This window comes from Nannospalax galili, unplaced genomic scaffold (genome assembly GCF_000622305.1).
Source record: "Nannospalax galili isolate Female #2095 unplaced genomic scaffold, S.galili_v1.0 scaffold169, whole genome shotgun sequence".
In the NCBI taxonomy this organism is placed as follows: domain Eukaryota; kingdom Metazoa; phylum Chordata; class Mammalia; order Rodentia; family Spalacidae; genus Nannospalax; species Nannospalax galili.
Window position 1 is genome coordinate 300,090 of NW_008360327.1, and position 27,420 is coordinate 327,509.

At 39.1% G+C, this 27,420-nt stretch overlaps 1 protein-coding gene across 1 annotated transcript in view; it reads left to right on the forward strand.

The window, feature by feature from the left end:
• The window catches only part of Dym (dymeclin), a gene marked incomplete at its 5' end in the record, with an annotated part of 409,766 nt that overhangs the window by 286,442 nt on the left and 95,904 nt on the right, over positions 1 to 27,420 (forward strand). The window contains one exon of the mRNA XM_008825888.3: positions 26,514 to 26,696. Within this exon, the coding sequence (XP_008824110.3) occupies positions 26,514 to 26,696 (183 nt within the window). The remainder of the gene's footprint in view (positions 1 to 26,513; positions 26,697 to 27,420) is intronic.

Here is a 27,420-nt window from a genome sequence, read left to right on the forward strand (position 1 = left end):
AATTTGAATAGGAGCTATCTGTGCGGACTCAAGCTTTTGTTCCTTTATATCTATCTCTAGCTATGTCTAGTCATTTTATTTCTATTCTTTGAACTCATGAAAACAGTGACCAATCCAGCAAAATAGCTTTGATCATCCCAGCATCCAGATTTCCACTAAAAGGAACCAAGGATTTATTCTGCCTTCATGTAAGATGGTAACACAAGGTAACAATGTAGGTTAGGGGAAGTTGCTCTTTAAAGAAGTATTAAAGCTGATTGGTTAATAATGAGAGAATTACAGTATCACCAGTTCACAAACCCCAGAATAATGAAAGTTTGTGGCTGCTAACTTACAAAAAAAGAGACAACCTTAGATTTCATTCCTCCTTGTATAGAATACACCCATATATGACTTGGTTTTGCTCAAAGGAAAACACAAACAAACAAAAAAATCCAATCTGATCAAGGCTATAGAGCCTGTACCAATTTACTGGAATTATCCAGAAAAAAAAAAATTAAATATGACCATAATCCAGATTGAGAAAAGCCTTATGAGAAAAATAGTTTGATTTATTCAGCTAAGAAAGTATAATGAAAAGAAGAAACACACTCCCCCCCCACCCCCACCCTCAATATTTTGAGACAGAGCCTTGCTAGCTCAGGCTGATAACCAAACTTTTCTATGTTGCTTAAGCTTACTCTGAACTGAATATTCTCCTGCCTCAACTTCCGAAGTGCTAGGATTACAGGTGGTATCACCACACCCCACTAGAAACACAATAAAGAACTAATTATAGAGCCTTTGGGATCCTCATTCTGTCTTTAAAAAAAAATTTAATCTAATTAGAAATTTGAGCACTGATATGATATTGGATGGTTTTCAGGGATTACTTTTAATTTCTATATATAAAAAATAGCATTATGTTTTGTTTTTTTTTTATGTGTGTATGAGGGTATTGCCTGCATGTATACAAGTGCACCCGTGTCGTTCAGTGCCCGTGCAGTGCCTGAGGAGGTCAGAAGAAGGCATCAGATCTCCTGGAACTGAAGTTGTGAAAGACTATTAGCCACCATGTGGGTGCTGGGAATTGAACCTGGGTCCTCTGTAAGAGCAGTCAGTGCTCTTAACCGCTGAGCCATCTCTCTAGCCCCATGTTTATATTTTTTAAGAAGAGTTCTTTAGAGGTACATAGCAGTGCATGGACAGCTGGAAGATATGCCTGGGCTTGACTTCAGAACAATACTTGCAAGAAGAAAGTGGATGATCAGCCATGAGTTGGTAATTGTTGAAGTTGGGTGGTAAGTCCACAGAGGTTTATTCTATCTTGTTTTTACATATGCCTGAAATTTTCCAATAGAACAAGTTAAAACACTGTGAATATACTTAATACCACAGAACTTCATATTGAAAGAGAGTTGTTGATAAGGCTGGAGAAATCACTCAGCAGTTAAGAGCACTCCTCTGCTCTTCCAGAGAACCTGGATTCAGTTCCCAACACCCGCATCAGGAAGCTCACAACCACCTGAAACTCCAGTTCCAAGCAGTTCCCTCTTCTGGCCTGCATGGGCAGTTCATGCACTTGGTGTACATGCATATACTCAAGCACACATAAACATAAATAAATAGATAAGCTTTTGCAAAAATGGTTATGATAATTCTTGAATCAATGAAAATATTTCTTTAAAAGGTCATGATGATAAATTTTATGGTTTTCACCCTGATTATTTCATAAGCTAAAGAATGTGGTCACTGGAATCTGAAACAAGTTTATTTAGTCTTCATGTGACCTTGACCTCTCTAATATTTTATTTTTTCCCATCAGTTAAATGAAAATAATAATGCTTGGTGTTATTTTGAGATGGAGTTATAATAACATGGAGTTATTGTGAGAAGTAAATCAAAGTCTATGCAGAAGATACTTATCTAACAGCTAGTCTTGCTGCAACAAACCTGCAATTGTAGCATTTGGGAGATGGAGACAGGAACCAGCTCTTCCTTAAAAGTCTCAGATGGTGCCTCCTCAGGCAGATTCTCTGTTCCCCCTCAGTTCTTCTGTCCATAATTCTCCACTGAAGCTTTTTTTTTTTTTTGAGTTTGTATTGACTTCATAGCTCTATTTGTTGTCTAGGCTGTGTGTTTGTGTGAGGCAAGCATTCTCGTGTGTAGCTCAGGGCCTGATACACAGTAAATGTACAGTGGATGGATGGTAGGTTGAAGATGCTTGAAGATACTGCAACATAAAGAAAATTGCTCCAGCCAGGTGGTGGTACATGGTCTGTAATGCCACCTGGGAAATGGAGGTGGGAGCTTCAGGAGATTAGAGTGACCCTCAGCTACAGAGTGAGTTTGAGAATAGTCTGGACTAAATGAGATTCTGTCTCAAAAAACAACAACAACAAAAAGATACTTAGCATGTCGCAAGTGCCACTGTATAAGTCTGTAAGTCTGTAGCCATTGCTGCCCCCATTGTAGCTCCATCACCTAAAGGATGAGAAGGTACATCTTTTATCTTCCTATTGCTAACAACCAAAATCTGTCACAAAGAAAGCCTACTAAAATCCTTTCAGTGCACTATAGCATAGTGAAATACGAGCGTAATCCAGACAGATGTGAGTTAACTCTCAGCCTTGGCGTTTGATAGCTGTGCTGTCTAGCTAGCAATCTTAAAGAAGTTTCTGTGTTCTCTGGACTTTAGTTTTGTCGTCTGTAAAATGAGGGTCCTAGCCTCAACTCTGCAGAATTTGCAGAATTGGATTGAATACTGTGGTTATACATGCAATGTTTTGGGCGCAATGCTTGATCACAGTAGGCTTTCAGGAAGTGATGAGTAGGCTCATAGCATGATTTTGATCTGCCACACATGATTATCACTGCCCAGGAGGGGAGGGAAGACAAGGTCTTTTCCAAATAGTTCTTCTTGGAAAAAACTCCTGTGAACATAACTGCAATCTATTTCTGGTTTAATTTTGGACTTTAGAACGTATGATATTATATGTGCTCAACTTTTAAAAATTCTGTATCTGTCTTTTCTATATTTCATTGGGTTTGAATTGATAGAGTTTTATCTTTTTATTTAGAGGGATAACAGGGTACTCTAGTGCCCAGTATAACCTTTTATCTTGATTATAACTTGAAAAGTATCAAAAAGGACCCATTTAGGGGCTGGAAAGATGGCTCAGTGGTTAAGAGCACTGGCTGTTCTTGCAGAAGACCTGGATTCGAATCCCAGCACCCACATGGTAGCTAACAGCCATCTGTAATTCCAGTTCCAGGAGATCCAATGCCCTCTTCTGTCTTCCATAGGCACTGTGCAACACAGTTGCACTTACATACATGAAGGCAATCCACTCCTACACATAAAATTTTTAAAAATCAATTAAAAAATAAAAAGACCTGTTTTCTCAAAAAGCCTCTGAAGCACAAAGATCTCTGTGAGTTCAAGGTCAGTGTGATCTATATAGCAAGTTCCAGGCCAGCCAGGGCTACATAATGATAGCCTGTCTCCAAAAAAAAAAAAGAAACTCAAGTGTAACAGAGATTCTGTTTCTAAGAAAGTTGCCCTAAAACTAATTCTGGAAATGTAGGGAGGTGAATACATGGTTTTTTCTTTCTTTTGTAAATTGTTTGTTTTTTTGACTTGGTTTGTTTTGTTTTGGGGGTTTTGTTTTGTTTTGTTTTTTGAGATAATATCTCACTATGTAGCCCAGGCTGGCTTGGAATCTACAGCAATCCTCCTGCCTCTTCATTGCATATTACAGTATTGAATATTATCTTGGAAACTATATAAGAATTTGAACTTACATGATACTCAGACACATCACCATTGTTCTTAAGGAACCTATAAATAAGTAATATTATAAAGGGGAACTACAAAGATGAAAAATGGATTATAGAAAAATCTATATTCTGTATATATGAGTAATGATATATATCTACTTTTATCCCAGGAATAAAGCAAGCCATTCAAATTCTTACTATTTAAATCACTAATAAATCACATATATGTCTGAGATTCCGTTTTCTCACTCATTGTAAGGAACTGGAATATTGCCCATAGTCCAGCATGAAATCACTGAAGAATTTTGAGCAGTGGAGTAAACTGACTTAATACACATTTGAAAAACACCCTGCAGAATCATTTAAAAGCATAAAAGTTGAGGCGGGTAGCCAGTTAATCAGCTTGGTGAGAGGGGCAGTGACAGCAGCCTCAGAGGTTTAAGTTGCAGATGTATGACTAAGATGCACAGAGCTGTGGCAGCTGGTAAGCACAGGAGGGGAGAAAGTGACATCAGAGGGAAAGAGGGATCTACCCTGAGGGACTCCAGACTTCAGCAGTTGGATAGAAGACAAAGTGCTAGCAAGGAATTGAGGAGACCCCAAGTCCCAGGCACGTGAAATGTCAAGTAGGCATATTGTAACGAAATGGTGAATCAGTTATGGATTGAAGACTGAATATAAGATGAGGGTGAAGGCATGTCCATTAGATTTGGCAAACAAGGGTAGCATCCAGGGACATAAAGCTTGGGATTATAATGATTTGAGTAGTATCAGCTGACAGCCAAACTAATACTAAAGTTGTTTTAAGAAATAGCTGGGGGCCTTTTTAGTTGAAGTCCAAGAAAGAATAATACTAGTTTTTCTCAGTCTCCTATTTAGCTTTTCTTACTCTATAATATGTCTATTTTTTATAATATATCTTTATCTGTTCTATTTTTTAGCATACTCTATGAAGTTCTTGAAGGGAAACTAATTATAATAGATAAGCTTGTTTAAACTACATTTTAGGGCCAAGGGAGATAGCTCAGTCAGTAAGAGCTTACCACACAAGCATGAGGACATGAGTTCAGATCCCCAGAACCTACATTAAAAGCTGGGTGTAGTGCCTTGTGCCTGTAACCCCAGTGCTGAAGAGGTGGAGGCGGAAGGATCCCTGAGCCAAATCAGTGAGCTCAGCTCCAGGTTCCGTGACAGATCTTGTCTCAGAAAACAAGGTGGAGTGCAGTTCACAAAGACACCTAACATTGGCCTCTGGGCTTCCATATGCATGTGCACACATGTACTTGCCCATACACACATGTACACACACATGTACACGTGAAGACATATACCACATACAAAAAATCTCTTATATTAGTACCTTTTTAGCAACTCATTATAAAAAAAAAAAACACTCATAGTAACTGAACATCTTGGTTAACTTTCCTTAAACTTATATCAGATCTTAAATTATATTGCTTAATAAAATGAGTAAGAAACACTAAAGTCAAAGAGTATTTCCATATCTCAGGTTATAGGAAGCTCCAAATGACCTCATTATAGTGGTGAAATTATTTCCATGAGATGCAGGATATATTTAAGTATTTCTTACATTATATAATAAGCCTTGCAGTGATCTGCCCATACATGGTTCAAGGAAAATACTCCTTAAAAGCAAGTATAAATGTGTTTTGCTTTACAAATGTTAGTCATTTTCCTATCAAAAGTGAGAAAAATGAGTGCTGGTGTCCGGGGGGTGTGTACACACGTACACATGCACACATGCATGTGCAAGCTGAAAAGACTTTACATTGTTTTTTTCTTCTAATGCTTTTATCCTAGTGTCCTTACTATTATATTACTTTTGTGGAGCCTTCTGTCCAGTGAGTTCAAAGTACTTGCAGTCATCAAGTCATTTATTTCTTGAATTTTTGAATGGGCATCCATTGTTCAAAAGCCTGTGGGCATAAGTACAAAGTTATAAAAACACACAAATTAAATCTAATAGCACAAAAATAAGAGAGAAAGCTTTCAGGATTGCTGCTTTGCCTATTAGGAATGCTACAGTCTTTATAAAGAAAGAAAAAAAAAACAAAAGAGAATAAGAAAAGGAAAAAGCCAACAACCTAGAATTCATCCTGATCCGAAGAGCTACAAGATTATCTAAGAACTACAAGTTGAGTTTGTTATTCAAAGGGGATGGCCATGGGGTGCAGTTCAGAGAAACCTAACTGAATTGAGAGAGCATTCTGGAACATTTTCCTGCTTGCCTGTATTTTTCTAGAAACAGAGCATGAGAAATTGTTTTCTTTCCCCCTCAGTTTGCAGATAGACATGCAGACAGAGGGCCTTGGTTAACTACACTGGCCCCAAGCAGTGTCATAAAATATGAGGCATGATCTATAATCTTAGTCTTAGATTCCTAGTTAAATCTTGTGTTCACTTCTTTCAGCAATTTAATGTAGAGGGGCATCTGTGCCTTCCGAATACCTCCTTTATACAAAGGTTTAGAAAAATGGATATTTTCACTTTAGTAAATGAGTAAAATCTTAAGTCATTCTAAATTAAGAGAAAGAAAGCCTCATTTTTCAAAGGTGAGGAATCATTAGATAACAATTTTGAAACTGAAATTTCAGAAGTAACAGCACATATCATTTCAGAATGTGAAGGCATGTGTTGGAGGGAAGGGCTGAGATGGTAAACATCTTTAGTGAGGGTGTTAGGGAAGGTAAGGCTGGCTCCAAAGCTGCATTTGTTTTCAAACTGTGGTTTTCTTGAATTTTAAACTGTGCTCATTTATTACTTTGATGAAAATTAAATTAAACATAAGTTTAGGGGAGAAATAGGAGAGTTAGAAAGCAAGCCCTCATATTTAGTAAATATCTGGAACCATTTTCAAATTTGATTTGATATGTAATTTTCAGAGTCTTAGTTTATAAAGGAAGGAGTTCATCAACACCCTTATTCTATAAACCATAGTTTTGATTTTTGTTTATTTGGAAGAGATTAGCACAAATTGGTGATAAATTTGTAATTCAGCCTTAGGCATTTTCTCCTGATATTGCCTAGTACCTGGAGAGTCTGATGACAACTGCAGTGTAAAGCCATAGATGGCACGCTTCCTGTGCTCTTTCATTCAGGCCTCACTCTATGCTGTGTCTGTGTACCCTCTCCCTCCTTCCCTCCCTCCCTCATTCCCTCCCTCCCTCCCTCCCTTCCTTCCTTCCTATTATTTCCAACAATTCACATTTCTCCCTATAGGACTCTTGAATTCCATGTTTTCATAAAATCATTCAATATTTGTTAAATGGATGATACATTTTATCTAGGAACATTGTTGTAGCTAATTGGTAGGAAGAAGTGAATAAATTGTCTCACTTAGCCTGGTAAGCTGAAATTTCTAATAAAATCAACCTAGATTACATTGAACCAGTCCTACGGAAGACAGATTACAGTGAAGCAGAGTACTGGGCACATGTTCAATGTCCATGCAATCAAAGCTCTTGAGAGCTGCAAGACATATTCAGATAGTAACAGGTTTGCGAGATTTTGTAAAAGGCTGATTGCAACTGTTTTACTGAATGTACTGCTAATGCATTGTGAAACTTCTCCCTCTGTGTCTTTGTCTGCTTTTCAGTTTTCATATTCTTTTTGCTCAATATGTTTGATTCCATATACAATTTACTCAAATTTTAATAGACATAAAATTGAAATGCTAAAAAGGTTATAATCATTATTTAATTTGGCTTGTTAACACACCAGAATTGGAGATAGCAGTGACTTTTGGATAACAACCAGTAGGTTAGTCCAAATAATGTCACAACACATTTCTTACATACAAATCAAATATGCAGGGGAAAAAAACTGCCTCCCAAAAATGTTTGCTTAGAGAGGCAGTTTTTATTGAGTGAGTGCTGTTAAATTGCTAAAATTGGTTTTATACTGCCATCACCTAACTCCTAATATGATGTCTTGGGAAATCCAAAGCATTTTCAGAATCAAATCTATAACCTGACTCATCCTAGGCAAGTACTCTCGGGGACTCTCATTGTCCTAGAATTTAAAGGTCAGACTAGACTGGCTAGTTGGCTAGTGAGCCTCAGGGATCCATTCGTCTCTACTTTCCCAGTGCTGGAATCATAAACACATACTACTACACCTAGCTTTTTAACTGTGTGCATATATGACTGTGCATAATAGGGGGGCATGCATGTGCCATGGTGTGCATGTAGAGGTGAAAGAACAAGTTTGTGGAATCTGATCTCTCCTTCCATGTTTCTGTGAGTTCCAGGTGTTGAACTCCATTGGCTAGGCTGATACGTCTAAGTGCCTTTGCTCCCTGAGCCATCTTACTGGGTTATTTTTCTTTGTTTTTTGTTTTGTTTTGTTTTGTTTTTTTACATAGGTTCTGAGAATCAAACTCAGGTCCTGTGCTTTCATAAGGCAAGCACTTTACAGTGTGATCCATCCCCATAGCCTTCATTGGCTTTGATAGAACAAATCTTTCTGTAATTGCTCTTGTACATGTTTAGGCCCTTGCCAAAGTTAAATGAATGAAAGATTTTCTGCTCCCGTCTCTGGGTGAAGCATAAACAAAGCGGGGTACACAGGGTGCACCTGCAACAGTGCACATCTAATGTCGCTAACTCTGGGTCTCAGGGGAAGTATGATTTGCCATTAACCAAAGAAAAAGCTGGGGTCTGGAAAAATGACTCAGCAGTTAAGAGCACTGACTATTCTTTCAAAGGATCTGGGTTCGATTCCCAGCACCCACATGGAGGCTAACAACCGTCCTTAACTCCAGTTCCTAGGGATCTGACACCCGCTTCTGACCTCCTCAGGCATTGTATAGCATGGGTGCACTTACATACACACAGGCAATATACTTATATGCATAAAAGATACAAAATAATATTTTTTTTAAAAAAAGCTCAAATTAACTCTTTCCCGCTTAAGAATTTATAGGACAGCTGACCAGAGAATTACGACCATTTCCTTTTGCCTAATGCTAAATATTTAACTTTTTGCTTTTTCTTGAGAAGCAAAGACTAGAAAGTTAGGCTTTTTGTGTTTTGTTTTGTTTTGTTGAGACAAGATCTCACTATGTAGCCCAGACTTGCTCAAACTCGAAATCCTCCTACTAAGCCTCCTCAGTGTTGGAACTACAAACCCATACCCCTCAAAAAAAAGTTTTAATTGATACAGGTGATTACACATTTTTGTAGCATTTATAGTTAAGTCATTTTCAAGTCAGTCATGTAACCTCAGTGTAGGCAAGCACTGTATTAATAAGAGAGTAAATCCCCCAGAGGTTAAATGGGTTGCTTAAGCCCAGAGCAGTCTTTGGACTCCTTGCCCAGCATCCTTTCCATCCACTAGGATGTGTCTGTGAACACATTCTGTTACTCTTACCAAGAGCCAGGAAGGAGAGCTTTATTTGGCATTTTGCTCCTAACAGAAACCATGATGTGGTAGTCAATTCAGTGCATTCCAGTAATAAATGACAGAAATAAACAACACTATTTGAAAAAATACCTTCCTCATATTATTTCCTAGTTCAGTCATTGCACGTTGATGAAAAATGCTACAAGTGAACCTTGTTGCCACTGATACAAGTCTTTGAACACTTTCTCTTACAGTGCACTGGTCACCACAGTATCTTTTGTATGTTCCATCTCTTCTTTATAACAATCTCTTTCTTATCCCAAAGTGATCCAAGTAGGCTAAGACTTGCAATAGAAAGGAGCCAGGAGATAGCTTTGCAAACATCAGGTGCAGGATCCCCAGCACCTATAGAAAAAGCTAGGCATGGTAACACATGCCTGTAGTCTTAACACTGGGGAGGTAGACAGGAGGAGCCCCTGGAGCTCATTAGCCAGCAAACCTTGCTCAATCAGCTTGCTCTAGGTTCAGTGAGAGACCTTCTGAAAAATAAAATGGAGAGAAACCAGCATAGTGACACATGCCTTTAATCCCAGCACTCAAGAGACAGAGACTGGCCTCTGCACAGGCTTATTCTCCTCCCTCTCTCCCTTAGACACACACACACACACACACACACACACACACACACACGCACGCACGCACGCACGCACGCACGCAGGAATGCACGCACGCACGCATACAAAAATAGCAGTATAAGAACAGAGGGAGTTTGGGTATCACATTCTTTCTTTACAAGTAAATTGTGACTAAAGACATTCTTGTATAGCCTTTTTTTCTTGCAGAAAAACTTTCTCTTTGCCTCAAAAGGATTTCCTTCATGTCACAAAATGACAAGTCCCCAACTCAGGGCCTGATTGGCTGCTAAATATCATCCAGTGTTAAGCCATTTTCAGTCAGACCCCTATTTAGGTTGCACATATTCAATTCCATTCCCCAAAGTTGATTTTTATCATGCAAACATAAAAACAGTACAATGGATGAAAAAAAATTATATAAGCATATAATCACAAGCAACAATAGTTAAAAACTGGGTTATATATGTGCTTTTGGGTGCCTTTGAGGTTTAGAAAATATAAACCTACTCACATTTGCACTAAATATAAAGAATTTCAAGGTGCTTTTAAAATTAATTTCTGCCACAGGAAATAAATTGCAAATTTAATACAGGGTTGCCTCCTAAAGTTTTTGAATGGTAATTGCTGAGCAATAGGCAGTTCCCATAGCAACTCAGTGATCACTTGCTCTAATTGTAGGTACAGACTTGAGTCACCCCCATTGTCACTGACCTCAGCTGAATCATGAGCAGTAGAATTTCTGTGATGAAATGTGGCCATTTATTAGGCAACTAAAACTACAACTTTCGATCGTTATTATGAATAATGGGCATAAAGCAGAGGGTTTTAAAGTTTAGCATTAAACTTGGAATTTTGTTAACACACTTCTAAAGGAAATTAGCTGTTCGTATAGTCATAGTTATTTAATTTTTTTAAGTTCTCAGGTGAGATCTCAGAGCATTTCATTGGAGTACACATACATGTTTTGCGATTTAACTTCAGCCTCATGAGAGCACTTCCCTGAGAATAGACATTGACATGCTACTCAGAAAAAGTTACACTGGTTTACCTTAATGCTTTTTTGTATCAATTCAGCTTCTAGAGATAGCTGAATCCAGTGAGAGACTTTCATTCATGATTATTGTTGCCCTTACTAGTAGGGACAACAATTGCTTGAGCTGCTATTCTGAATTAAGCATGAGGACAGCATTTTATATTTATGTTATTTCCACTGCAAATCAGGTGTGGTGGTCCGTGCCAATGCTTCAAGCACTGAAGAGGCAGAGGCAGACAGATAGCCACAAGTCTCAGGCCAGGCTAATCTATATCATGAATTCTAGGCCAGCCAGGACTCAATGATAAGACTATGTCTCAAAAAGCCAAGGAGGAGAGAGATAACATGTAAGATTTAGGGGTAGATGGTGGGTGGGGGGGTAGTTTCTGGTGGTGGTGTTTCAATGTTAAAATTTTTCTTATATATTTTGCATAAGGTATTTTTGAGATATTTCTGTTTGCAAAACTAAATAATATTTTATAACTCCAAAGTAAAGCAAAGCACAGGGCCTATATCTTACTTCATGCCTGCAATCCCCTACATCTTACTTCATGCCTGCAATCCCCTACATCTTACTTCATGCCTGCAATCACCTACATCTTACTTTATGCCTGCAATCCCCTACATCTTACTTCATGCCTGCAATCACCTACATCTTACTTTATGCCTGCAATCCCCTACATTTTACTTCATACCTGCAGTCCCCTACGTCTTACTTCATACCTGTAATCCCCTACATCTTACTTTGTATCTGCAATCCTCTACATCTTACTTCATACCTGCAATCCCCTACATCTTCATGCCTGCAATCCCCTACATCTTACTTCATGCCTGCAGTCCCGTACATGTTACTTTATTGTCCACAATCCACTCCCAGGACAGCACTGCTTGTCATGATGCTGACCCATTTCTGTGGTTGATTGTTTTACATTAATTGCATTGTTTGTTTCAACCAGCCAGAATATATTCATCAAATTTTATTAAACTGTAAGGTAGATCTGTGCATTCTAATCTAGACACAATTAAATCAAGATAACATTAGTTTTATGTTGTTCTAGAGAATTCTTCCCTTTCGAAAATAAAAATGCCTCAAACATGAAATACTTAGCTTTATATTAACCATTCTTAAGATTCTTTAAAGGAATGAAGTGGAATTATATTTACTGTGTGGACTTTGTTTAGAAGCTTCCCTCCTGCTGCTAGAAAAGAAGCATCCATGGCACCTAGACTTCCACCCACTGAGCTTTGAACCCCAACAGCTCTGGAAAGGTCACTAGGCTAATCAGTCCACCCCCCAATATTTTATTATGAAAGTTGAAAAAACTGTACAGTGAATGTCTATATACCCAACCACCCAGTTCTCTGATTAACATTGCACTAAAATTGACTTGCTTTGTCATTCATTTCATACTCATCTCTGTTTTCCCATCAGTCTACCCTATTGTGTGTTCACAGTTACTTCAGTAATAGCTTTATGGCATTCCTTTATCCAAGCATTCTGTAGTCTAACCAGTCATCTTCTATTGGACATTTGGCTTTAGAGTAGGTGGAATGATGGTCCCATGAAAGTCTCCACATCTTATGCCAGAACTACAAATACATTAAATCACTTGGCAAAACAGATTTTGGCAAATAGAACTATGGCTTTAGATCTTAAAGCAGGGAAATTAGCCTGGCTTCTGCAGGTAGGTCCAGTCTAAACAGATGAGCCCTTAACAGTAGAAAACTTCTTCAGGTGAAGAACTCTGCAAGATGTAGACCCAGAAAGATTCAAAGTTGGTAGGAATCTGACATGAGGTAGGAGGAGCAATATGGTGAGTAACCAAGGCAGCCTGAGATGTTAACAGACTCTTAACCACTACCTCACAAGAAAATGGGAAGCTCAGCTCCTAGCTCTAGGAACCGAATGCTGACAATCATCTGATGCGCTTAGAAACAAATCCTCTCCCAGACTCCAGAAAAAAAAAGTGCTGCATAGCTGATACCTTCTTTTTCACCTGGAATATCTTAAACCAGCCAAACCTATCAGAATACCAACAGAACTATGAGAAAACTAAATTTATATTATTTTAGGTCCCTGAACATAGAGTCATTTATTATGGCAATAATAGAATTTAGAGATGATCAAAACTATACAATAAATGGTCAGGTATGATAGTGCCCACCTCTAATCATAGCACTCATGAAGCTGAGGCCAGAGAACCCCAAGTTGAAGACCAGCCAGGGCTACTTGGAGACCTCCTGTCCCACCCACCCCTAAAAAATGTATACTAAACATTTTCTGGAGTAAGTCCTTGTACAAACTTAATTTTTTGCTTAAGATAAATTTGTACTATTCAAGCTGCAGGAGCAAAAGGCCGTCACATTTTTACAGACTATTAGTACATATTTATGAATTGATCCCTGGAAAGGTAGTTTTCAGATTACATTTCCATCAATACCAATGAGAATGCCCACTTATTCTCTTCTTGACAACACTGAGAAATTCTGCCACTTATTTCACCAATTTGATAGGCAACAAAATGGTATAATGTTAGAATTTTAACTCCTAGAAAAACTGAATGTGTCTTGACATTTTGTTCTAAAGTGTTTTCTGAATCACGCACTGACTATTGTGCCTCTTTTACCATGGTGTCCTCAAGCCCTTTTTCCTACTTCACCTTTTTAAAAACAACTACTGACTTTTCTCTTAATTTCTTTTCTAAATCTATCAAGATGATCGTAACTTTTCCTCTGTTGACTATTTCTTGTGGTTTCACTTATAGATTTCCTGCAGCACACTTCTAGAGTTCTTGAAACTATTCAGTTTGTAACATTTTTATTACAGTGTTGAATTTGATAGGCATAGGCCATATTGAATGTTTTTAATATTTTTTTTAATTTTATGTGTATGAGTGAATTGCCTACATGTATGTAAGTACACCCATGTCACGCAGTGCCCACAGAGGTTAGAAGGAGGTGTTGGATCCTCTAGGACTGGAGTCACTGTTGGTTGTTAGCCACCAAGTAGGCACTGCGTGACCCCGGGTCCTCTGCAAGAGCAATCGGTGCTCTTAACTTCTTAGCCATCTCTCTAGCCCCATATTGAGTGTTTTAATGACACATTTTACTTTTAACTTTTTTGAACAAACATTACCAGATTTTGAAGTTATCATTGTTTCTCATTTAAGAAAGAAAACAAAATGAGGGCCAGTGAGATGACTCAGTGGGTTTAAGGCACTGTGGCCAAGGCTGATAATCTGAATTTAATCCCCAGAACCCACATAGTGGAAGATAGAACTGACTTCTGCAAGTTGTCCTCTGACCTCCATACCTGCAAGCTGGCAGATGTATTAAACACACACACATACACACACACACACACACACACACACACACACAATCCTGTGTATGTGTCATATATCTTTATGTCCTGCCAAGTAGCAAGTCTTTCTGATGTAATGGCTTAGTAAACAGCATAGTGATTTTATAGTCTCTGAAGATATAAAGGCGTTTAATCCATTTTTTATGCATTTCTGGGGATTGAACCCACTCATATAACCACTAAACTACATCCGCAGTCTACAATCCCCCTTTTTTAATATTTTACTATTTTTATTTAATGTGTATGAGTGTATCACCTCCATGTAAGCAGGTGCACCCATGTCATGCAGTGCCCATGGAGGTCAGAAGAGGGTGTCAGATTCCCTGGAACTGGAGTTACGGATGGTTGTTAGCTACCATGTGAGTGCTAGGAACTGAACCTCAGTCCTCTGCAAGAGCAGTCAGTGCTCTTAACCACTGAGCCATCTCTCTAGCCCCTGCAATCCCCTTTTTAAATAGAATATATATAACAAATGTTTCCCCATTTTTCTTAGTTATTGTATTAGATAATTTTTTTTTTTGTTGCTGTGATAGAAACACCATGACCAAAGGAACTTATAAACAAGAGTTTACTTAGTTTATGGTTCCAAAGGGACAACAGTCAGTCCATCACTGTGGGGAAGCATGGTGGCAGAGGAGGCTGGAGTAGGAGCAGAAAGCAGAGGCTCACATCTTCAAGTAAGCACAGGAAGCAGAAAGTGACTAGAGATTATCTCAAGGCTTAAGAACTCTCTAAGCCCACCCCCAGTGACGTGCTTCCTCCAGTATGACCATACCTTCTAAGACCCCCCAAAACAGCATCACCAACTGGGGACAAAATGTTCAAATACTTGGAGCCTATGTGGGATATTCTCACTCAAACCACCATAGTCATTCATTTCATGTTTTTGTTTGATTATAGATAAAGCTGAAAAATTCATAGTTGTCTAGACAATTTTACTTTTCAGATCATCATCTTAAAAATATTTTTTGAGCCAGGCGTGGTGATGCATTCCCTTAATCCCAGCACTTGGGAGGCAGAGGCAAGAAGATCTCTATGAGTTCAAAGCCAGCCTGGTGTTACATAGCAAGTTCCAGGTCAGCTGGAGCTACCTGTCTCAAAAAAGACAAAAAAAAAAAATTTTTTTTAATCAAAGATACAAAAGTAGTTCAATGAACCCCTGTGCACCCATTACCCAGGTTCTGTAGTTGGATTTTGTAGAAATGAAAATTGCTTCTACAAACTTGTAAAGTCTCTATATGAGCATTTTATTTTCCCTTTGCTAAATCATTTTATAGTAAATCCTGGAATTTTATACTTTCATACTTTGATACACATCTTCAAAAATAACATCATTTCTTTCATAATCTTGTATCATTATCACATCCAACAAAAGTAACAATATTTCCCAGGCATAATCTAATGTACAACATAATCACATTTCTCCAGAAGTCTCAAAAATGTCTGTTGGCAGTGTGTTAAAATTAGAATCCAAGTAAAATACACACATTTGATTCTTATGTCTCCTAAGACTTAAAAACTAGAGCAATCCACTTCTCTATCCCAGCCATTCTTATATTGCAGAAACCCTACTAGCTCTCCTGTGGAATCTTTCATATTCTGGACATGCCCTTTGTTTCCTGTTGGCCCCATTTATCTGTCTGTCATACATACTGGGAATGGGCACTAAAGGCTTGCATAGATTCAGACAGACTCTTCTTACTTGGCAAGAGTTCTTCATGGTGGTCCAGCTTTCTTCCCACTCCAGGAATCGGATGGTTCACTTTAGTCATGCTCTGTAATAGGTACTGGATGACATTTCCTGAGACACTGAATGTTGAAGCCTTCACAACCAATGTGGCTGTCTTTGAATACAGGGCCTTTAAAGAGGTAATTAGGAATAACAGGATCCTAAGCGTAGGGTCCTCATCCAATAGGAAGCTGAGGGTGTCCTTCATGACCGTACACCTACCTGCTTTCTCATCCCTACCATTATTTATTCATATTTTCCTCTTTTTGTTTGCATATAACAAAAACAAATATATTACTTTTGTTTTCTAATTTGTTCATTTAGGGTTTTATTATTTCTTTCATCCTGCTTTCTTTGGGGCTATGTTGTTTATTATGAGACTTTATGTTTTGGGGAACAGAGACAGCTTAGCTGTTAAAAGCATGTACTGCTCTTTCAGGGGACCTCACTTCTGTTCCCAGGATCCATGTCAGGCAGCTCAAAACCACTTATAACGTTATCTAGCTCCAGAGGAATCTGACACCTCTGGCCACCACTGTACCTGCACTCTGGTACACATAACTTGCACAGAGATACACATACCCATAATTAGAGAAAAAAAATTTTTTTGAGATAAGGTCTCACTATGTAGCCCTAGCTGGCTTAAAACTTGCTGTGTAGACCAGCCTGGCCTCAAACTCACAGAGATTCACCTGCTTTTGCCTCACATGTGCCTGGCAAGAAAATAATTTTTTTAATATTTTATTTATTTTTATTTTATGTGTATGAGTATATTGCCTGCATGTATGTAAGTGCACCAATGTCATGCAATGCCCAAGGAGGTCAGGAGAGGGCATCAGATCTTGTGGAACTGGAGTTACGAATGGTTGTTAGCCACCATGTGGTGCTGGGATTTGAACCCAGTTCCTCTGTGAGAGCAGGCAATACTCTTAACCCCATCTCTCCAGTCCCAAGAAAATGAATTTTTTTTAAAGACTTTGCTTTTTTTTTTTTTCTTTTTTAACATTTTATCTATTTGTGTGTGTACCCGTGTGTGTGTGCAGGCACATGTGCCACAGAGCACATATGGAGGTCAGAAGACAACTACCTCTCAGGAGTTGTTCTCTGATGCCATTGTGGGATCCATGGTTTGAACTCAGACCACTGGTCCTATACATAAGCACCTCTACCTGCTGAGCCATCTCCTGGCCCACATTTTTCTTTAAATACACCTTGGTTGCAACTCTTTTACCAGTTGCATTTGACCTGAGCCTATTCATATTTATCTTAGTGATTTCTACAGTTTCTTTATGTATTTTCAATCCTGTGACATGTTGCTAATGCTTCTCTTAATTGTCATTAATCTTTCCTCCTTGTATAGTGTTCCTTGTTTCATTTAAAATACTTAAATTTTTCTTTTATTCAAAGCTACTTTTTTTTTTTCCTTTTAAGGCTTTTGAATTTTTTGGTGCATCATCTGTTGATGGCATCATCCACCCCCACCTGCCTGCCTCCCTATCTTATTTCTAAGCCAAGATTATGAGAATGTTTTCCTATATTTTTTCTACCCTTATAAAATTTATTTTCACATTTTAAGTCTCTATCTTTTAAAATTCTTTTTGTAAAAAGTGGATTCAAAATCAGTCCTTTACATTTTTTTCTGCTTTATTACTATTCAGTTAAGCATTGATTCAGTATCTCTCCCCCTAATAGGAAATTGAATCTTACAATTTACTAAATGTTCTCATTCATTTGAATGATTCTGGATTCTTTCCTTCTGCCTGTCTGTCTGTGGTACCATTTCTAATAATTAGGGTAACTTTGCTCCGCCTATTGTTATGGTAGAAAATGTCCTCCCTTAACCTTTTCCAAAATTTCAGAATTTGAGTGAGTATTCCCCAGACTTCACCCTGCAGTCTGAACCTCTGACATCTCCTTTCCATCTCTCATGCCCTTCAAGTCACTGTAGTGGGGTGTAGCACCCTTGAACCTCTCCTCCCTCAGTAGATTCTCAATGTGCTTCCTGGGCCTCTTGGGATGTTCATCATAGTCTTTTGGCTGTTCCACAGCTGGAAGAAGCCCTGTAGGTCCCTGAAGGTCTGCTGCACTCATCTGTCCTAAACTCATCTGGCTTGACTTGTGAGGCTGCTTGGTCTAGGTTTGCCTCTTCTCCAGATTCCTTCACATTTGCAATTCAAGCCAAACTGTATTTCCCAGCCATGCTCTGTTCTCTTTCACTGCCAGGCTTTTTATGCCTGCACCTCCCTCTGCCTTTCCCCTCCCCCACAGCTCCTGCAGGTCTCTGCCTAGTCATAAAATGTTAATCATAATAGTACAGTAATGAGCCTTTTTATCTGCTAAGCAAAACTGCAGATGTTTTCAAATATATTATTCAATCCTTGCTGTCTCTAAAACACGTAGTATTCTTATTTTTCTGGTAGGAAAGCCGAGGTTCAAAAAGGTTCAGTAAATTACCGAAGAATGTGTGGCTAGTAGATGGCGTTTAAGTCCTAGCCTAACCTCAGAACTTATATTCACTCTGCTGTGCTCCCATCCCCAGCCAACTCTACTCTACTCCAAGGGCACCCTACAGTTCTACCCCTCTAGGTACCTCTCCCCTAAGTGACAACCTGTGTGAGCCTCAGTGTCTGGATCTCCACTCTTTTCTCAGCACCTGCACAGTGCCTACAATTTTACTTAAAAACTATGTGATTGACTTTATGCCATCTCATAACTTTCTTCTGAATGCTGGACATTGTGACTAAGATAGTAGAAATTGAGATATTAAGCTATTTAGGCCAGAAGTAGGTACACACTGTGCTGTGGAGTTAGCTCCTTTAAAGATTTATGAGTTGACTTTGGGATTTGTATCTGCAGTGTACCCCCTGCTTCAGATTCTCCCTGCAATCCCTTTATGCTTGAAGAGAGGGAACTCAGGTATCAGAGCATTCTTTCGGTGTTCCCTTATTGCCCTCTGCTTTGAGCAGTTCCTGTGGTGGGGTTAAAAGATGGATCTCTTTGGTAGTCTAGTCTCAACCTTGCCTGAGTCCCTGTGTGTGAGTCTTAAAAGTGGAGTTTTCTCTATGTCCTTGTCCCTTTCCCAGTAGTAGCTGGGCTCTTGGTAGTATAGGATCTTGAGCCCCATCTGCTTTCCTGCCTCAAACTCACTCGGGTTAAAGGGATCTTTTTTTTTAGCTTCTATTCCTTCACAGGCAGAAATGGAGTTTTGCCCATGTCCTGGAGGTAAGGGAAGGCTTCTTCTCTCTCATCCAGAGGCAGGATGGGTTATGTTTTCTGCTTGTCCTTAGAAGCAATGGAAATTTGCCCACAGTCTTGACCAAGAGGATTCACTGCCCCAGCTTTTGCATAGCATGAGAGAAGAGTCTGAGAAGCAGTGAGTCTTGGCATCTGTCCCCAGCTGCCCCTGAGCCAGATGCAAAGTGGGCTGACAGAAGAGCTCTCTTCAGTCTCCTGCTCCACCTCTGGCCTTTCTAATGTGGCCCTTTGGAGGGTGGTGGAGAAGTACTTTCAAATGAGTGCCACTTCCACTACATCTGGGTCCCTGACCTTCCAGCCTGGCCTACCCACTACAGTTAGCCTACCTGAATTCTTCTTGGTCCCATCTGTGGAGACAACCTTCTCCTACTACACTCAGCCCATAGTAAAAGAGTGCTAGTCTGTCTTCTCTCCTTAGAGGAACACGTCTCTCTGTGTAATTCACTTTATTTGGTTGACTTATGAAATCTTCTCTGATGGGCTTAAGAAAATTTCAAGTTTCCCAGATTATCTGGCTTTTCTTATTACAGCATTAAGAAAGCCTTTCTTTGCCACTTTCCACATCCCAAGCATGAACCCGAGTCCAGGTCCCTGGTATGTCCTCCACCACCACTCCCCATCACTGCAGAGCCCATGTATTCTACATTTGAAGAAACTGAGGCCCAAAATGTGCCTAAATCCAGAGAAAATTTGGGACTGGAACCTAGCCTCAAACTGCCATGTTCAGACTGGTAGCCACCACAGCTTCTTTTACTTCAGGGCTCCAGCAGCCCTGGATGCGATTCTCCACTGCCTTTCTCAGCATCAGTGGTCAAGAGAACATTATTCTGGAACTTGGACTTGTATACTTTTACTCTCACAGATTGTTGGTGTTCTGTCCTTCCAGAAACTAACAATAACTGTATTCAACATGGTGCAGTAATCACAAGTAAATTCTGAATTTCATTGGTTTGAAGTCACTCAGGATTTTTCTATATTGTGCTTTTGGTTAGTCTTATAAAATTTGCTTTTTAAATTGAGTTTTTTATGGAAACTAAGACTTGAGTGAAAAGAGATTTTTAAAAGTCACTTAAAACCAACTCTGGGCCTCACTGAAGTGAGAAGAGGCACTCAGATCAAAGAACAAATTATATATATATATATATAGAGACAAGGTCTCCTGGTAGCCCCAGCTGTCCTGGAACTCTCTATGTAGACCAGGCTGGCCTCAAACTCACAAAGATCCGCCTGCCTCTGCCTCCCAAGTGCTGGGATTAAAGGCATGAGCCACCATACCCGGCAAGAACAATTTTATTTTTAAGGCTTATATTCCCTGAGTATTATTTTCCTCAGATTTTCTCTATAGGAAGTGGATGGGTATTTCTTTTTGTAGAGAAACATCAAATGTATTCTAAAAAGAGTGAAAATGAATGCTGTTTCTAAAGGCGAAGCAGATAACAGACACTGGCATATGCTTGGTCTCAGTAGAAGCCTGGGAAAGGTTCTGGGTGGCACCAGGGCTGCTGGAGCCTGAAGAGAAAGGAGACACTATGCAGCTGCCAGTCAGTGTGGAGCAGCTCCAGACTGGGTTCTAGTCCCAGAACAGTCTGTTGTGCCAGCACATGCTAAGGTAATCCGATTTGGGGGCCCTGCAGCTTAGTTGGATTTTAATGAGAGCAGTCCTTTTTTGTGAATTGTGTGGCCATTTTCCAGTTATGGAAAACTCTGTATAGTTAACCAATGTCCCCCAGTGGCTATGATTATCTTGCCTCATACCACCAGTGCCAGTACAGCAGTGTACCACAGATAACTACTTCCCAGGGCTCTAGCTGAGGTTTGTGGGCCACATTCAGACTCCGTCCAGGAAAGAGTGAGAGGACCGTAGGGTTTCACATTCCCATACAAGAACAGCTGCCCAGAAGGAGCTCCGTTCCAGCCCCACCTGCCTCCAGCTACTTTATTAATGTTACCTGGTCCCAGAATTTATTCTTGGGCTATGATTTATGTGTAACATAAAGCCCAGTTCTTTCTATCCCAAGCTGGATGTTTTGGGACATATCCAGTTCTGACCAGAAATAACATGGTCACAAAGCTTTTCAGTATGTGTGCCAGTAAATTAACAACATAAAGATAACAAGAGTCTATCACTGAAAGATTGCCTTTGAAGGCCAAAGAGCCGTGCCAGTACGTTTCCTCCCCTCCCACCTTTGGCAAAGTCCCATTAATTTTGTTGAAAGTTTTATTTTCTGCTGAAAATGCAAGAAATTTAGACAACTCTCTTGGAATCCCCCCAAAACTAATACAAACAAGATACATATGCTCCTCTTAAGGAAACTAAAAATAAATGATTTGAAACTGTATAAATTCCCTCTTAAAAGGAAAAGGAAGTTTATAAAATGAGAGGCAACTCTGAGTGTTGTTAACTAGGTAAAATATCCCTACAACTGCCAACTTGTCTATCAGTATTAAATTACTACTTAGCATAGAATTTGTTGGACTTTCATTCCCTACATGTACGATCAGAAACATCTGAAAATTGGGATCATTTTCTCAGGGCCTTTGTTTTTACATTGAAATTGTCTGCAGTAATATAACACACACACACACACACACACACACACACACACACACCCACTTTTTTTTTTTTCTTTTACTTGCTTGCTTGTTGGCTTCTTGGTCTGGGTCCCATCCCTGCTGTGCAAGCCATGTGTGCCCCCCAACCCCCACAAATGAGACAGGGAATGGAAAAGGCACACACTTTTGTTACCTTTGCATATTTTGTTGTTATATTGATTAGCTATCAGCTTTTTTTTTTGGTTTTGGGTCAGGGCTTTCCTCAGTGTATCTTGGACTGGCATGGAACTTGAGATCTGCCTGCCTCTGCCTGAGTGCTGGATATTACAGGCTAGGCAGCCTTATTGCTAGCTCAAAGTACATCTCTGGCAAAGGCAATTTTGACAGAATACAGAGGAAATATGGTTACTTTTTAAAACCATGCTCCTTTTTTTTTTTTTTTTTGGCCTTTTTAAGATAGTCTTCCTATAGCCTGAGCTTGTCTGGAACTCACTATGAGACCAGGCTGAACCCACAGAGACCCACCTGCCTCTGCCTCCTGAATGCTGGGATTAAAACTGTGTGCCACCACAACCAGCAAACCATATCATTTTTATGAAACTTTATTTTATTCTCTAATTGTAAACATCTCCTAAAAGACCAGTTAAAAATTAATGAAGTAAATTTTGACTCATTTAAAACTTTAATAATATACTTTAATAATATTCTCACTTTGAAAAGCAGTCGTGTGTTACTTCCCTGTGTTACACTTTTAAAGACCTTACAAATGCTCCTGAATTAGAACTCACAGGAAAAAAAAAATAATAATAATATATAAAACCACGGGCTTAACTCAGTGGTAGAGTTCATGCTTAGCTTACTCAAAGCCCTAGATTCAATCCCCAGCACCATTTCAAAAAGAACAAACAGTTTTGTTTTGTTTGTTTGGTTTTGTTTTAACTTATGATTAAGTTATCTTTTAGATCTATCTAAGTACTGAAATTTGGGTAATAATATCATTTAAAAGAAGCTCTCCAATTTCATGCTAACTCATCATCCTTTGCAAATAGTGACTATTGCCCAATAATTTTTTTTAAATGAAACAGAAAGGATTTTATTGATTTACCAGGTACCTGTGTCAGGATCTAGTCAGAGTAGCAACTTGAAGATTCAAATTAAGTTTTGAATTATATTTATTGGGATAGTGTTTCTTGGAAATTGGAATTAACCCAAAGTTTGACACTGTGTTTTTAGTAAATTGGAATCTCTTGCATGTAATTTTACTACTCTGGCCCTGATCATCTCAAGATCTGCTTGGTGCCTGAAAGCTGCAGTTTCTCTTCCAGCAGGGATGGAATCCGCAGTACAGTTTCTAGGAAACTGTAGTAGGAATTTTGGCTGTGTCTTAAAGAATAATTAAAGTTGTGGTTAGCCAAGGACTGTTGTCACTTAAAATGGAAATGAACTAGATTCAAGAACCCTATGCTGTATATTCAAGAATAGCCTGGCTCGCAGTGGGGATGTGTGGAAGGAATGGCATTAAAAGAGTACTAGCTTTAGTGTCCAGTGCAACTTAAGAGTACACTTTATGGTTTTATGATTCACACTGTAAGCTTTCTAACTCAGGACTTAGCAAAAGAATTACTAAATTGAATAAAATGATGTATGTAGCAGTTTTTGGTACAGTTTTAGGAATGTAATTAAAACCAATCAATGTAGATACCTGACTTCAAGGCAGCCTCATTTATTTCTCAAGAATTAGACCCTTTGAGAGCCCTTGTGGGAATTAACTATAATTGGCATCCAGCTGGTGCAGCCTTAGGGCTGCCTGAGCTGTGCACAGCCTTCAGCCAATAGGACTGATGGTACCTACTAGTTAAATATTTAGAATTTCACCCTGGGTGTAACCAGGAAGGAAACTGACCTTATCTCATGAAAAGGGTATTTGTGCTGAGATGTAGAGTCAACTTTATATTGAAATTTTAATAACCTAAATTATTAACAATGCTACATTTTAAAAGAGATATTGATAGACTATTATAGTCAGTTACTTTTTAAGTTAAACTTGAACCTCTAAATTATATGTAATTTCTCATTTTTGTTTAATCATTTCACAACATTAAAATCCCAAAAATGCCTTACAATCCAGTAAAGTTTGATATCCTATAAAATTGCTTTATTCTATCTCCCCAAACTATAGTTTCAGTTAATCTGAGTAATGACAAAAACTGTATTTTCTACCACTTAATTTCTATATCTGAAGTTAAATATAGTCTATAGAAGATTACATTAAAGCTTATGAGAGAAACAGTATCAGAAACCTAGTAACTGCTTTAAGTATAAGGTTATTATTTTCATTTTACGTATATGCGTGTATTGCCTGCGTGTTGGTAAGTGAACCTGTGTCGTGCAATGCCCACGGAGGACAGATCCCCTGGAACTAGAGTTATAGACAGTTGTTAGCTACCATGCGGGTGCTGGGATTCGAACCCGCTGTTCTGCAAGAACAACCAATGTTCTTAACCGCTGAGCCATCTCTCCAGCCTGTTAGTATCATTGTTAAAGATACTTCTGCCAGATTGATACATAGTCACAGCACAGGGATTGGACACAGGGATTGGGGGAGGGGAGGCAAGACCAGCCTCACCTACATAGTGAGTTTAAGGTTGACCTGGGCTACATGAAACACTGCTCATTCAAAAAAGAAGAAGGAGGAGGAGGAGGAGGAGGAGGAGGAGGGGAGGAAGAGGAAGAGGAAGAAGAAGAAGAAGAGGAGGAGGAGGAAGAGGAGGAGGAGGAAGAAGAAGCAGAAGCAGCAGAAGCAGCAGCAGCTAATTCAGAGCATGCTTATTGATTTTAAAGGTTCTACATTATACTTTCCTGACTTGGGAATAAATAATGCTTTAGCTTAAGTTTAAGTGAGCAAGTCCTGTTCATTTTAGCCAATTACTTCATTAAACATTGAGCATAAACTATCAGCAGATATGTAATCTTGGAAAGGTAAGTTTAACATATACTTAAATCAGTATAAAATACTTATTAACATAAAATTCAGAAAGCTAGTATTTTGAATTATGTTTCTGAATTAATTATACTATGTCATTGGACTCTTCTAAAATGACCACATAGAAAATTCTGAAACTCAGCCTGGAGAGATGGCTCACCAGTTAAGAACACTGGCTGTTCTTGCAGAAGACTGGGGTTCGAATCCCAGCACCCACATGGCAGCTAACAACTGTCCCAAACTCCAGTTCCAGGGGATCTGACAGCCTCTTCTGTCCTCTGTGGGTATTACACAACATGGGTGCACTTACCTACATGCAGGCAACACACACATACACATAAAAATAAAAATAAAAAATATTTAAAAAAGGAAAATTCTGAAAATTCTCATAGTCTCTTCCTTCTCTAATAATTTAAACACTAAATAGGATGTGAGTACAATTGAGAAGAGGTTCTGGTCAATATGTTGTCATTTCCAAGTCTGAAAGCTAATCTTCCCTTTGCTCTAAAAACATAACTCATAAATATTTATAACAAGAAAGTATTTAAAATACATAGCTGTGCTGGGTGTGGTGGTACAAGCCTTTAATCCCGACACCCTCGAGGCAAAAGCAGGCAGATCTCAATGAAATCAAGGTCAGACTGGTCTACAAGGGAGTTCCAGATCAGCTAGGCTACAGGGAGACCCTATCTCAAAAAGACAAAAAAATAAAATAAAATAGCTGTGCCCCAAAATGAGGTCAATATTTTGTGATAAACCCAAAACAAAACAAGAAGTCTGGGTGGGGAACAATGAGCTAGCTGAGAGCGTGAGGCCTGGAAAGAGGCAACAGTACCTGGGAGCTCAGCTACATGGGAAGAACACTAGAAAGCCCTTCAGGAGGAAGCACACTCCTGCCCTTCTAGAAGGGGCCTAGGGCAGGTCTCTTAGAAAAAGCTTTGTTGGTTGTTTACCTTGAGTTTCGCTGTCTTACAGCCATTTCACATTCAGACTCTGAAAGTCCATTGTTTTAGTTACTTTTCTCATCAATGTAGATTTTTGACAAGCAACTTAAGGGAAGGAGTTATTTTGGCTGATAGTTCAGAGGAATAAAGTCACACGAGTGGGAAGGCCTGGGGGTAGAAGCATGAGACTGCTGATCGCACTGTATCCTCTCCCAAGAAGAAAAGAATGCTGGTGCTCAGCTTGCTTTCTCATTTTTCCCTCTTTATTCAGACCTGGACCCTGGCCCATGGGATAGTGCCACCTACATTTAGGATGGGTTTTACTCCTTAGTTTTAGACCTCTCTAAAAACTCCTTCAAAGTAGTATCTAGAGCTGTGTCTCCTCTGATTCCGAGTCAAGTCAAATTGACAGTCACAACTATCACAACTCTGAACTCTGAGGAAACAGTGATATAACCACAGGCTATTTATCTTTAAAGGTTGAAATGGCAGTGTAGAATATTGAGGTTGTTTTCTGAATTAATAGTTTCCTTGGAATGGGTCAGACAGACCCCACCACTTTGTTACATTGTGGCAATCTAATGAGTTAGGTTGAAAATCCAAATAAGGATCTGTTAAGAGGAGAGCTAAGTAGACTACAAATTTTCCTGAATTGGTTAGTATATAATTTATTTTGTGAAATTCCAAATCATACCATACTAAGTTCAAACCATTTTAACTCACATCCCTTGGTGACTAATGAACCTAATTCTAAAATTCTTAACAAAATATTGAGGACATTCCTGCATAATCTTTCCAATGTTATTCAAATGTCGAAAGTCAGTTGTATTTTGATTACTTCAATGGGAAGAAGAAAAACACTGACTGTGTGTTGGGATTTACTTTCTTCATAAGGCACAGGACCTCAATGTCATTGAAGAAGTGATTCGAATGATGTTGGAGATCATCAACTCCTGCCTGACAAATTCTCTTCACCACAACCCAAACTTGGTGTATGCACTGCTTTACAAACGGGACCTCTTTGAGCAATTTCGAACTCATCCTTCATTTCAAGATATAATGCAAAATATTGATCTGGTAAGTATATATGAAGGTATTTCTTATAATTCTTTTTTATTGCTCTTTTTTGAGACAGGATCACACTGTGTAGACTGGGCTGGACTCAAATTTATTATCCCAACTGTCCTATCCTTCTAAATACTGGAATTATAGGCATGGGCCACCACACACAGCATGATTCTTTTATAAGTACTAAAGGTGAGAAAATGTAACAAACTGTGGTGAGAATGCTCTACCAACAGTGAGTCTTTCTTTCTTTCTTTCTTTCTTTCTTTCTTTCTTTCTTTCTTTCTTTCTTTCTTTCTTATCTTTTTGAGACAGAGTCTCCCTGTAGCCCCAGCTGGGCTGGAACTCACAGAGATCTGCCTGCCTCTGCCTCCTAAGTGCTGGGATTAAAGGCATGCACCACCACACCCACCACAAGTCCCTTCTTTTAACATGAACTGTATTTGCTATCTGGTTTGCTGTAATACTTTCATTCTATCTCTACGTATGTATTAAATGCACACACTTAATAGAATTAAGATTGTAGTTTCTGGGGCTGGAGAGATGGCTCAGCGGTTAAGAGTACTGACTGCTCTTGCAGAGGACCTGGGTTTGATTCCCAGCACCCAGGTGGCAGCTTCAAACTGTCCTTAACTCCAGTTCCAGGGGAATCTGTAACCCTCTTTTGACCTCCGCGGCATTGCAGGACACGGATGCACTCACACACATGCAGGCAATACACTCATACACATAAAAT